A 14665-nucleotide genomic window follows, 5' to 3' on the forward strand; every position below is an offset into this window, starting at 1 on the left:
ACAGGGCATTAGTTACCACGCGTGCCATAATGCCTCACAGCAGAGCACGCACTTTTCTGTGAATCCAGACAGTATATTTCCCTTCCCATATTGCCTTTACTTCTGTTTGCTTACTCTCTTAGTTTTCTCCATAGAGAAGGCTTTTGAAGGTATATGGCAGACCCTAGGGGAATCAACATGAGGTACAGGGTCCATCTAAACATGAATTTGTTCAAGATGTTTTACGTTACTAGTTGGTCTGCTGAGATCCCATTTTAATGACTTCTTCATTACTAGTCTGGGATACTTGCAATATGACAGGGTTTGAATGAATGAGAAGTACTGGTGAGGTGTGACTTAAGTGGTTACAAAGTAATCATGTCTTCATTAGTTTACAAATTAAACTTATCTGATTGAAACATGGGTTATAACTGCAACAATGCACACAAATTTCACATCAGCTTTGGTATTGTGGTGCACTGTACACACAGGTATGTACAAGCTTTGAATTTTACTGCTGGCAGCTCCTTACAGACAATATACTTGGATCACATGAGGCTAATGTGAAGGTGGACAGAAATGTCAGCAAACCAGGTACATGCTATCTGGCACAGTGGAATTGCAGATTTTAATTACAGCACTATCTTCCCACTCAGATAAATCAGTAAAAACAGGTACATATGGTAGCCTTCATTTTACTTATTAGCAGCACTCCCTTACTTTTAAATGGAAGATCTGGACAGCCCATAAGCAAACCAAGAAAATCTAAAGTCAAAGAAGAAAAGTTGCATGTGATTTCAGTGTCATTTAACCCAAATTACTTCACTGAAATCATGCCAGTAATACTGAAGCAAAACTCAGTAATAAAACCTATACCTAGCTTCGTTCCTGTACATAGGAACTGCAGCTGTAGGCAAAGAGGTTTTACTTTCCCTTTGCATTCCTTTTCCAGTCTTCAGCATTTCTTTGAATTTTCCTAAAAACATCTCTTCACCTATGAACAACACATTACTTGAGGAGTTGTAAAGATGGTTGACTGCTAAGGTTTTCTGCTTTGAAACAAGCCTCAAGCAAAGGTCTTTCAGACTGACAGCAATGAACACTAGCAACAAGGAGAAAGACTCAGTTCAAGATGCTGCTTGCATCCCATGTGCTTAGCCAATGGTGAAGGAAGAAAAATCTGGAAGATTTTTTTTTTGCTATCACTGACATGTAGTTAAAAATGTACAATACCATTCACATCATGGAACAAATATTTCAGAGTAGTTTTTGCCAGGTCAGGAGGTTTGTCTTTTGTTGAACAGACTTTGTACAAAACCAAAGTATAACATATTTATGGAGCTCTTGGATAGCACATGATGCTATTAATAAAAGAAGAGGACAGGTTTCACATTTTACATGCAAACAGATCTGCTGCCTTAAAGTACAGCAATTGCATTCTGCACATTATTTCACCATCATGGCAGTTGTCAGCCTGACCAGTACTAAAATACTTTTCATGCAAAACCTCTCTGCTGTGTAGTTAGAATGGCATCAGGATACAAAATCAATTCAGCAAATAAGAACTGGAGTGGGGGTTGGCCTATGACTTCTAACATTTGTGAAAACATCACATGCCTTTTTTTTTTTTTACTGTTGACTCCAAGTGATCTTTTACACTGGTCAAAAAGACAAAGTTCAGATTACCTTCCAACAGAAAGTTAGTTTTGGAGTTAGTGGTTCAAAGTGTGCTCACAGACATAATACGTCCATTATTTGCCTTTTTTGTTTGTTTTTGGGGTTTTTGTTGGTGTTGTTGGGTTTGTTTGTTTTGTTGTTGTTGTTGTTTGTTTGTTGTTTTTTGTTTAAACTGAAAAACCTCCAAGTGCTTTTTACGGGTATTAGATACTTTTGAGTATGCTTTCAGCTGCTGCTCAATTAATGTTCCTTCAATAAGCACTTAACTTAAACTAGTAGGTAAAGAACACAGATTCAGCAACCAAGCTTTCCAGAAATACTGCAGCCAGTAGTTGAGCAAGAAGAGAAATAAAAGAAATAAAGGCACAAGATTCAGATACAGGAAAACTTTACTTAATTTTGATCAATCCTGTGATTCCACTGAATGACAAAGGCCTGAATTATTAAGCTATAGAAGTAATTACCATGTAATGGGGGGAGAGAGAGGCAGTAACCAGATTGTTTCAAAATGTGTAAAAATTTTTTGTAAGCCTCAGGAATACTCAGCAACATAGAAAGGTTAGTAAAAAACAGACACCTCAGGTCTGTGGGAGATTTGCCCTCTAATATAAAAATTACACAAGAGTTCTAAGGGATGATTCACACTTCCATTGGCATATAGGCTAGCTGTATGCCCTAAAGGTGACACCTTTTCTAACTGATTTGAAATGTTAGGTACTTGGATGGTGCTGGCTGAAACTGGAGCCAGTGACCTTTCATGAAATGCCACAGTTCAGCCTCTGAGGGGGGCAGTGGGTAGCACTGCAGCAGGGGGTGACACAGGCAGGCATTGTGATGAACCTACCCTTCCACCCCACATGCAGAGCAAGCTCTGGAAAGGGGTCTGTGGAAGGAGAATAACGAATAGTTCTCCCCACTGCTGGCTACATGAGGATGCTGTTCAAATGTGGGCTTATGTATTACAGATAGAAAGAAAAACTGACCTCACAACACGAAAAATCCTAACCATAAAATTTCAGTCTACGGGCAAAACCAGAACACTGGGAACTGACCCAGTAAATAGAGGCAGTATTCCCTTTCCTTCTATAACCTTTATCTGCTGCCAGTATGCTGCCTTAAAAATAGATATAGGCAGACCAGACATTCAGGAAGAGCTTGAGGATAGAATACAGCCAAGGAATAGCTGTAACATGGCAGAACACTCACAGGTTGGAGTAGTAAATCCTCACCTTCCCCAAAGTGGCAATAAGAACACTTCACTGGGTGGGTTTTATCCTTCTCCCAGAAGGGAATTAATGAGAAATTGGACAGCACACTGCACAGTCACTGTAGGGTGTTGTATCAGGCAAAGTATGTAAGCAATGGTTTCCTAGTTTCCTAGAGCAGAGTTTGGCCTACATAGAAGCCAAATTCTGCGGAGGGACAAACTTTGGCCCTCAAAGCACGAAAAGTAAGTGCCCAGCGCAAGTAGAGCTCAGTGGAGATTTCCAGGACTGTCTCAATCCTTTAAGGGCTCAAGGTCCCTGAAGCTTCTGTCTTCACTAACAAAGCCTCATCAGAAATGATACTTCCAGCAGAAACCAGGCCGTTTGGTCTCTGCCAAAAATGCTATCGCTTAGGACGTATATATACACCCATCTAAGATTTGCCACTGTGCCTTCAAATGCCCCAAATACGTGTATCAGAACAAGGGCCTCCAAGGTCTTTTTGTGTGTGAGCCCTCACCAAGCATACCTTTACACCATGGCCTCCAGGTTCCCCTCCACTCCATTCTTTAAGAAGATCCAAGCTCAAACAGGCAGTCTGCACTGATGTATGCAAAATCCTCAGACAGGCAGGTTTATATCTCATTGCACCCACAAACAGGGACCCCAGGCTGTGGCTTGCATAAATGTTCAGTGGCAGCCTACACAACAGTGACACACATGTATTCCTTAGTTTGAGTTTGGTGAAGGGCAGTGAGAAATGCCAACGATTTGCAGATTTGACTGATTCAAAAAGCTTGTGAGCCACAGCCATAAACTGTACGCATAAACTGTACTTAGGTGGACAGCCCACCCCCCCAGTGGCATGCTCAGAATCAGCATATTAAATGTCAGTATGTGTTGTGGGGATCTTACTTCTACTTGCACAGCAGAATCCTTTTCCATGGTAAAGCACACTCACAAAATCACACAAAGAACCCTTGGTGAGGGTTGTTAGTAACACATAAGTTCATTTTTTTTCATCAAGCAAGCAGGCTAATTTCTGGAAAAGACAGCAAACTTATCACAGTAAAATGGTACCAAGTGGTCTACATAAGCTCCTTATACAGTTCAAAACCCACCTCCAAAATGTCATTTCTGTCCTTGTGTAACTGGATCTGATAGACAGCCAATTGCCAATATTAACAGTATGTGTCAGAATTAACATGCACTAACACACATTATTTCACAAGTGTTAATTCTCAGTAAGAATAAGCCCAGCCTGAAGTACAGTAAGTAATTTCTGGGGCCTAGAAAAGTGTGAAGGTATCCACATTAGCATTTATTGCCAAAGAACTGGAAACTGGTCTAGGAAAAGCCACTCACTGTCAGAGGCTTCTGAATCATCCCTACAAGACTTTTAGAAGAGGACAGAGTCAGACATTCTGGTGATAGGCTGTAGCTTGTCTAAGAAAGCTGAGTCTTTCCCTGGTTACTTGAACGCAGTACAGTATTTCCTCATAGCACAGTGGCTTTTATGTAATCACATGTAAAAGCAAACATATTATCCCCTTGCTTTTACTTTTAATGCTTCTTTTAAATGCAACTATTTTACTGCCTTTCTATGCACAATATTCAATTTTTTAAAAATCGTATGAAAATATGGCTCATTTGCTCTTTTGCTACAGAGGTCACACAGTTCAGTCTTGCAGTAGTGCAGTTGGTTCTTTGGTCCCGCTGCAAGGCATTTCTTCCCATCTGCACGGTGACTTCAGCAGGCATTCTTTACTTAGCTGAATGCTTCTTGACTATCTCAAGGTACTCCTTCACATCATCAGGAGATCCCAAGATAACAGGCACTCTTTGGTGGATGTCTTCAGGCACTATATCTAGTATTGCTTGGTGCCCAGTTGTTGCTATTCCCCCAGCCTTCTCAATAACAAAAGCCATAGGATTGCATTCATAGAGCAGTCTCAGCTAGAAGACAACAATGAAATGGCAACAGTCAGCCAAGGCAATGCTGAGAAACATGAAATGTAAATATATTTGGAGTTTGATTTGAAACAAAGTATTTGAAACTCTGAGCACTCCATATTTCATGTAAACTTTGACTCAAGAATGAAATTGTGTGGATTTTTATTTTAAGAAAAACACAGTGAAGATTAGCTTGGCCTGATTGGAGTGCTTTCTCCATAGCTCATGTTTGTGTTGTGCTCTTTACTCAGAGATAAGACACAACATTTAACAAGGCAGCAGTCTGTGTAGGTCTTTGTGAAAAGAAAGAAAAAGCACTGGCTGTGAGTGTGCCATTAGGTTTCTCTAATGAATAACTGCAGCTTATCTACAACTTGAAGCAATAATTGACAGACAATTACAAAACAGATGAAAGGTCTTTGCTGAATAAACATTCCCCTCATCAGCCTGTGTGTGATCTTCCCTGACTTGTCCTGGCAGAGGCAGTCAGGCACAGTTCCTTCCGATGAGGCAGTTTTAAGAAGCACCAGATGCAGAGGCATACTACGTTGGGGCTTCTTACACACTAGCTTGGAACTGGAATCTCAGGCTACATGTGAGTTGTTTGCTTTGCCTTGTAATGTTTCACTTGATTTGGGCCAGCATGGTTCAGGCTGAGGTGACACAGTACATTCCTTGTACATTCTATAATCTCAATATATTTAGGGATAAAGACAAGTCAGTGCAGTTGACGCAGACTAGCCGAAAGCCTAAAATACACATCTGACAACAGGTTGCTGCCAGTTGTGACATACCCACACAGTAGAGGTACAAGTTATGAATTAATAAAACACGTTCTGCAATCAAAATCCTGATCTGTGAATGTGAAATATCTAGATACTGTAACATTTTCAGGCTTATTCAGGTTTACCTTCCCTTTGGGACTTTTGGAGTTAGCAGGATATAGAAAGATTCCTCCATACACCAGTGTGCGGTGCACATCGGCCACCATAGATCCAATGTACCTCCCACCATATGGTGAACTGCCGTCCTGCAGAAAGACATTTACATAAATGTAACTTTCAAGCACACCAGGTTAATTTATGGATTTTCCTCCCATTTTAAAGGTCCTAACATGTAACTCCTCCATATTGTGATTCATTGACAATATTCAAAGTAATTTTGGAGAAAATGTCAGTTTTCTCATCTTCTAACTGGAAAAGTCCAGGGTGAAGATCTGACAGAAGATTTTGGGACAGATGAGAGGTAGTGTCAGCAACAGGAAATACACCCCAGCTCTCCATCAGCTCTGAACCTTGGAACACACTGCACTTCTAGCAGCAACACCATCAAGAATTAGGAACTGATATTGGGGATTTTTCTTTTGTAGCAGAAAACAAATATTAAGGGGCAACAGAGGTGATCTTTCCTACTTCTACCTATTTTTGCCAGCTTCTACAGCTTTTTTTGGTAACAAAAAGTTAATAGTTGACTACTGATATTATTTCCTTATACTCCAGAGAGTCCATTGTAGTATCTAAATAAACAACACATTAAGCCTGGCATTTTGCCAAATGAAAGCACCAATCGTTGCTCAAAGCAAGGTCAGGAAGTCGAGAAGGGGTGCAAACACTTAACGATAGTAAACAACACATCGTTGTCAACATAATAACTTCTGTGATGACAGGTGTAAGGCATGAGCACAGGCATGTGTTTCACAGGCACACCTTAGATCTTCAGGCCACCTGATGGCAGGAAGCTGTATGACTACAAAGTGGTCCCTAACTAAACTAGCTTTACTCCTGAGAGGCCCCCTCATGACCTAGCTTCTGTCACCACTGAGCAATAATCCACTGCCATCACCACTTGGCTCTGCATCTACTTGGACACTGCAGTGAGGAAGCAGTAATCCAGCACATATGTTGATTAAATTTCTTCATCACTAGATTAGACTTCTTCTTACTTAAACAATGAATGCCCAGTTTTGCACAAGCACCATTACTCAGGCACTGTGACAGGAAAAGAAATTAAAAAACAAACAAACAAGCAAACAAAAACACCAAAGAGGTGCAGTGCAGTACACTGAAGGGTGGTAAAATATCTGGTCACAGCAGCTGTTACTCTACTTATCAGTCCTACATGAAGATGCACTTCAAATAGACAGGAAAGGAAGCTCTGAAGACTGCATGACACAGTGATTGATCATAAAGGTGGAAATTGCAGGTGTTGCTTATCATCAGAAACATTCTCTAAACCAGGATATTTTACCTCAGGGAATTTCTTCTTTTTGAGATATTCTGTGACTGCAGGATCAAAGTATTTAGCATAGCCTTCGTTGAGACTGTAGATATTTCCCTTCTTTTTGATTTTCACATCCCTGTCCACCAAAATGAATTCTCCAATAGCCTAACAAAACAAGAAAGAAAAACAATTTGTTAATGTTGATTGTTCATTGTACAAAGCAAGGCAAAAACAATCATAAACATAGTTTAGGAAGAATACACTACTGCTGCCAATTCAGTAACTGTGAAAAAGTGGGATGTGCAGAAGTGTTTTGTTTCCATGAAACACACAGAGAGTGTGAATTCCGAGGTCATGCAGGCTTCTTCACACTACATATTCCCAGATCTCTATCATTTCTCTACATCAAAAAATGCTGCTGCCTGTAAGTTTATTTCTTTTTCCACTCTGCTGCTAAACTTAAAAGTACAGCTTTGAGGAGCTTGGAAACTGAGAGTACCCATTCAAGGAATGCATAAACATCTTCAAATAGCTATATATGCTAATAAATTCCAGTTTGCCTTAGCTTGGACTAACTGGAAGCCTGAAGTCAAGAAAGATAATGACTGTAACTAAGGGCTGGTCTGATTAGTTTTCTCTAAAGTAAGTTTCCAAGTGAGCATTTATAAAAAAATAACATGCATGCATGCTCAAAGTTAAGTCCACCCTCTGAATATAGACAAAAAATACAGGCGTCTACCTAACAGCCAGCACCAAATTATATTTGATGCTGCTTGACCATGGCAGGTTCTGAAAATTTAATACTGGCAGGTGACATAGCCTGACTAACTGATTACAAAAAAAAAAAAAAAGGGCCACTAAAAGCAAACTACTTTCTGCTATGATCATTATGACTTTTATTTTTTAAATCATACTGTTAACACATGCTAGAAAGTCAAATGCACCCACACATGCCACTTACTCTTTTACACATCATGGTGGGATCTGAAAACACAGAAGAAGGTTAAATATTTCTGTTTCCCTTGTTTATTAAGGACTTAGCATTATGAAGGAAAAACCAAGGTCTTAAGGGGCATTTAATCAAGTCTCAAGTCTTGAACTGCACTCTGCGCTGAAGAAAACAGCTCATTTAAAATACCACACAACTTGGCACATGCAGTATATTTGTTTCAGTGACTCAGCTGTTTCCTGTTGTTAAATGACACATAGGACTGCTGCAGCAGGCAGGCAGAACATTATTGCTGATGGGTTATTAAATGTATTTAATTTCCCCTTATTAGTTTGAAAATTGCTCCCTTTTTTGTTTGGTTGGTTTTGGGTTTTGTTGCTGCTGTTGTTTTGGTGGTGGGGAACAAACAGTTCTTATGTTATCACTAATAAAGAAACAGAAAGATGCAGATAATATTCTCACCGGATCCAGCATAAAACAATTGACACCTCCAGCAGAAGTGGCCAGCACGAGCATTGTGGCACTCCCATAGAGAGCATAACCAGCTGCCACAAGATTACGTCCCGGCTGTAAAGCATCTTTCCCAGAAGGTTCATCAGGGGACCCCTAGAATAAAAACAGCATAGTCAGCCTTACTTCTTTTCTATAGTTCGTATATAACTGGACTCCATATCCATGCATGAGGTGGAACAAATACTTCCATGATCCACAGCTGAGCTTCTTACCAGATGCACTAATACAAATTATATGGGGGAGACAAATACATTGATATAGAAATGCTCCTAGCCTAGCTGGAATGCAGGAAGCAGGAAAGGATTAAGGAGATTATAAATATAAAGCTGTGCAGCTCCTTGCAGGTGATGATGAACACAGCTGGGAGGCAAACTCCAAAGCACAGTTGAAAAGCAAGAAGTAAAACATGACTCACAGAGTTCAGAGCTAACCAAGAAACACTTGGGATTTTTTTGCTTTCTTTTGTTTCATACAAAAATAAATCGAAAATAGTAACCTTGGGATGTGTGACAACATACAAAAGATAATAAAAACGGACAGTTGGGTGTGTTTTAACTGACTGACATTTTTCCCTACCTTGTGACTTGTAAGTCTGGTATTTCAAGCTCCTTCAGACAACATTTCTGCCTCTCAGAGTGAATTAGACACTTTGAATGCACCTGTCATGTTTCAGCTCTGGTTTGTGTTTGAAGCCTATCCTTAGGCTAACAGCACTATTAAGTACAGAGAAGAAGAAAACCCAAAAGCAGGTTCCCCAAGTAGGTGATGATTTTGTGGTGTTTTGTCTCAATACAAATATTCATAAAATCCAAGACATCATTTTTCTGAAAGAGGCAGTTCATAGATGGCTAATTAAGTATCAGCCAGGCTTCCATCTACATATCAGTACTTCTATGAGACTAACGCAAATCCCTCACAAATGTTGTATTTGTACAAGCGTCTGAAATAGCAGATTTAACATAAAGCTGGTCCTGAAGGTGTCTTTCACAAACATATTTAGTGAGATTTCATTGTCTTCCCATGCAATTTCATCAAAAGGTGCACAATAATAGTTTTATCTGCCCTACCTGAAAGCATTTTACCTTTTTATAGATGGCAAAGATGGTCCCAATGGAAACAAGACAGTCAATGTTTGAAGAGCCGTCTAGAGGGTCTATGCAGATTATGTATTTACCCTAGAAAATGTAAAAGAAGGAACAACTAGGTTAGAGACATTGTTTACCCATTTGCCCTACATAAAAATACTTCAATAGCTAAATTTTCTCAGGCACTTTCAAGGCAATATAAATGAAAAGGCTCCTACTGATTATGAAGAAACTGAATTCAAATGTTAGAAATCTTTGGCCTAGATGTAATTCTTGATTACAGCTGTGTGATTTGTGCCACAGAAGAAGCTGGGACATCTTTAACGTAAGTGACTGATGATGGCACAGGAAAGGTGTATTTTTCCTGCACAATTTTTAATACGCATAAGGGGAATATTTTTTTTAATTCTTAATTTAGCTTCACTTATTAAATTACTGCTGATCCATTTTGATAGACATCCTGTAGCAGCTAGCATTTAGGCTACAGTTTCTCATCTTGTATAACAAAACAGCTTTTGAATTATAAGGAAACAGACAAATGAAGAAGATCAGCCTTTTTCATGTAGATCTAAAATTAGAGCCATTAAAAAGACCTTTAACACCTGACATTCTGAAACTACACATTTAATTTTATCTGTTCTCTGACAGCTGGTCAGAAATTACTGTAGTCTATCTGCAGTCTTTTCCTGATTTTTGGGAGATTTCCACCCCCTTATTTTATCCACAGTAGTAATAATAATAATAATAATAATAATAATAATAATAATAATAATAATAATAATAATAATAATAATAAGAAGAAGAAGAAGAAGAAGAAGAAGAAGAAGAAGAAGAAGAAGAAGAAAAAGAAGAAGAAGTAAGTGTTTATTCACTTTTTGTTTGATTTTGCCCCACATGCTAGAAACTTATTTAAGTTCGGCAATGCTGTACTCTACAGGTAGGAATTCTGGCTTAAATAGGAAAGAAAAAAGTTAAAAAAGTATTAACACTGAACCTCCTTCAGGGATCTTGGAAGATCTAAAATCATATTCATCCAAGCAATATTCATTAAGCTCATGCCTATAAATCAATTTTGAATATTTCTCATCAAGGAGAGAAGGAGAAAGAGAAAAGTGCTTTGACAAAGCAAACATTGTCATACTTTCTAAATCATATTTTATGGTTTGTTTTTGCAAATTTTTTGCCCAGATTTTTACATGATCATACCAAAATGCTAACTAGGAAAAAGGAACTATCACTTAACAAGTGCATGTAGACTTGTAAATGGAAATAATAATAAATCAATAGAAGGTATTTTTGTTTCATTGTTGACAAGTCTTTCTTGAGCTTCAAGGAGAACTTTCTTGAATGAAAGACCTTGAAATGTGACTGCACAGATGAGCCCCTCAGTGTCCTGCTGCTAAAGCTACTTCACAAAGGGCTTGACTGACTTACAGCAGAGTTCCAGAGGTTAGATAGGATAAAGAAGAAATAAGTTTCTTTCACAGTTGGGAAAAGGTGGAAGAGAAAAGAAGGTGGGGAGGAACAACAGAGTAAAAAAGTAAACCTGACAAATGTCAGTCTTGAGAGCAGAAACAACAGAAAGGACAAATGGTGACTGGCACTCTCTCTACCCACCACTTCCTCCTTTCTTTGCCAATACAGAAAAGTATATGTTCTCTGAAATTTTTAGCTCAGTTTCAGTTTCTCAAATCTGAAGTAATGCATTTGTTAAGCCTGATTTTAATTCAAGTAGAGAAAACTTTTAAAGCTACTAACCCTTTTATCAGTTTCCACTATCACAGCATCTTTGTTTTCTTCTGACACGATAACACATGTACTGAAGGATGACTTGAGCATGTTAATCACCAGGTCATTGGAAAGGATATCCAGCTTCTTTACTTGATCTCCTGTCACATTGGTAGACCCAGCAATTCCATAGCTAGAGTAATGGAAAGGGGAGAGCATTTTGTGAGAACAGGGCACTACATATTCCAAAGCACTCTGTTTCTAGCAACCTTATGCTTGTCATAAAACAGATTTTTGGGTGAGATCTTGGATCTCTAAGCCTGATTTTTATTTACTGTCCAGTGGATTCTCGATGAGACCTGCTAACATTTGCCACAGTGGAAGAAGACATCAAAGTGAGGAACACAAAACAAAGAATCACATAAATCCTAGACTTCAATATTATATTTGCATGGCCAAAAAGCTAGAACTTCATTAGAAAACCTAAAAGGTAACAATTAATTTGATGACACTAGTTAGCTACAACCTCCATATGTAATTTGCTCGTGTTTAGGAGTACGATGCACAAATTACAGTGGAGTACTTTGCTCACAGATGAGTCATCATTTTTACGTTTACATTTAATGTTTTCATTTCAGTTTTGATTAGAAGTACTAAACATTTTCCTGGGAATAAAACAGAGGACTACTAATACAAAACACAAATAAAACCCTGCAATCCAGGCAGAATCAAACAAACCTGCATCAGGAAGTGCTAGGAGACCTTGTGATGGGAGAGTTCGAAAGCATACAAAACAGAGAGAGGGGAAGTTCAGCTCTAAAAAGAGAAAAGCAACAGCCAGCTCTGCACACAGTCAGATCATTCTTATGTCCTTCAGCTATGATTTATTGATTACGCTGAATACAAGTGTTTCAGGCTTTTTGCAATAGTACTGAACACACTACTTTAACAATGTACTGCATTTCTTTAGACAAAGATCTGTTCCTCCCTCTCTCTGCTAGAGGAGCTTGAATATTTTTCTGCAAATGGGAAAGTGTTTTAGAAGAAAATATGCTTTGAACACCATGCTTGTGAGTCCTGATCCTCAGAGTAAAAGCTCCATATGGCCAGCAGCTACAGCTCTTATGCCTTTTCTGCTGGGGACTCCCAGGATGCCCTGTGAAAAGTCAGCAACTGTTCCACACTTCAGCTGCTGGGCATCTGCACCTGAGGCTGATGCAAAGAAATGGGCACCAGCAATCCCTACATGTCCACAGTCCCTTGTAGCCAAGCAAAATCCCACCACTGCTTACAAAATGCAGTCCCACAGGAAGAGAAGTACATCTCAAGAAGGCTTAAAAGTCCAAAGCTGGCTACAGCAGCCCTGGTGGAGAGACAAATCCACTATAGGGCATCATAAGTCAAACTACAGAACCTGTGGGCAGCTGCCAACAAACACACATGTAGGACACACAAGGAATGGGTCCTTAGACTGACAAAAAATGGATCAGAGAGATGAGACTTTGGTCTTTACTGATGAACATAAGAGGAATATGAAAGAGATAGCACATAGAGATTGAAAAGCTAACACATAAATTTTGAAGTCAAAACAGAAAAAATACATGAAGAATTTATTTTTCTCTCTTTCAGTCGCTTCAATTCTGTTAACTGCAGTCACCAAAATATTTGACTCCCTGATATGTTTTATAATAAATGTTACTCTGTATTGCCAAAGACCTTTTGCTTATTTTATTTTCTACTACACAGCTTGTTGGGCAAATTCATATCTACTACATCTAAAGCTCCAATCAACATACAATCTGGTTTATCATTGATATGTAAAATATGTAGAGGGATTAGTTACTTACAACCAGTTCCAGTTATTCAACATTTCAGGAGTGCTAATTTCCTTCTGATACATGTCCAGAGCAATTCCCCTCCAACTGGCTGACTATAGACTCAGTAACTGTTTCTAACTAGTGCTCCTTTAAAAAACTTTAGACATCCAGAGTGTCACAAAGAAAACCAAGTTGTTATGATGCAGTATGAACTCCCTACCCTACCCCCCAGAATTTGATTAAATACCTCATAGCATAAACTGGCGCTCTGATATTAAGCTACTATAACAAGCAATAATCCAGCCATAGTTTCAAAGGTTTTGTCTTTGAGTTATTTCCTTTGGTCTTCTGTTCAGAGTATGCAAACCTGCTGAAGATTTGTGTGAATGTCTAGCAGCAGCAGACATCTATCAAAGACTGCATGCCTTATGCAGTTAAAAAGTCATAGGACCCATTTAATTGGAGAAAATCAAGAGCCCAAGATACTGAGAGTTACTTTAAACTCTGTGCAAAGGGGGTGAGTGGATGTGGGTGAATGCAATCCCACTCACACGTTTTTCTGGTGACACCCCTCATCTCCATCCCCACCACCCGGTAGGCAGCAGGATCCCCTGGACCCACGGGGATGGCGGGAGATGGGGGTGCTGCCACCGCTCCCGGGACTCACAGGTTGGCGATGCCCGCTTTACGGACGGCGGTGGAGATGGCTTTGATGGCTGTGCAGAGGGAGTTGAGGAGCTGCGTGAACTCTCCAGTGCCTTTCGCCCGCCTGCCCTCTTCCATTACGAAGTGGGTCATGGTGATGACATTGGTGTCGAAGGTGGAGCGGTCCGTCATGGTGGCGGCTACAGAAGAGTGGAGCTGCCGCTGCTGCTGCCACCACCACTAACCTCTGTGGGGCGTGGTTGGGGCGGTCCCGGGGCGTGTGGGGGCCGGGGCGGTGAGGAGCCGTGGCGTGTCAGGAGCCGTGGCATATCAGAAGCCGTGGCATAGCAGGACCGGGACAGTGAGGGGGCCGGGACAGGGAGGGGCCGGGGCTACTTCTCACCTCGGGTTCTAGCCTCCTACACCCGCCCCACCACCCCTTCAACCCCCAGGGATGGAGGAAGGCGCGGATGGGAATGAGGATGTGGAGAGGGGTCCCTCACCGTCTTTTTCTTGACGCCCTAAAATAATGGCGGTGGGGAAGCCCCGCAGGCATTCTCTAAAATTTTCACTTAAGCATGTCTTGTTCCCATGCATTGAGGAAACTACACTTGAGGTATCAGTGTGTGAATTGCACCGAAAGCGAATTGAGATATGGTTGCTTGCAGTGGCCCCTTTTGTCTGCCTAATTCGGACTTCAACGGTCATGCTCCCGAAGGCGCCCCCGAAAGTGCCGAAGTCCACTTTGTTTCACTGCTTGTTTGCAGAGCTCCCAAGCGTGGCATGTGGGTTACGGTGAACTGCACACAGCCCAGAGAGCAAGGTTAGCACCCCCTGCCTCACACGAACGGTTGTACCCTGACCCCGCAGCACAAGAAAAACATTTAGAAACCC

The 14665-nt window shown here is 40.3% G+C and overlaps 1 protein-coding gene across 1 annotated transcript; it reads right to left on the bottom strand.

Moving 5' to 3' along the window:
• Positions 1-4614: 4614 nt before the first annotated feature.
• Positions 4615-13963, bottom strand: LOC128979278 (fructose-1,6-bisphosphatase 1). The gene is made up of 7 exons (XM_054397482.1): positions 13794-13963; positions 11340-11502; positions 9579-9671; positions 8446-8589; positions 7062-7199; positions 5725-5844; positions 4615-4817 (listed from the first exon to the last, which is right to left on the bottom strand). Exons 1-7 carry the CDS (start codon positions 13961-13963, stop codon positions 4626-4628), a joined length of 1020 nt encoding a protein of 339 aa, XP_054253457.1. The 3' UTR covers positions 4615-4625.
• Between the last annotated feature and the right edge of the window lie 702 nt (positions 13964-14665).

This window comes from Indicator indicator, chromosome Z, assembly GCF_027791375.1.
Source record: "Indicator indicator isolate 239-I01 chromosome Z, UM_Iind_1.1, whole genome shotgun sequence".
In the NCBI taxonomy this organism is placed as follows: Eukaryota; Metazoa; Chordata; class Aves; order Piciformes; family Indicatoridae; genus Indicator; species Indicator indicator.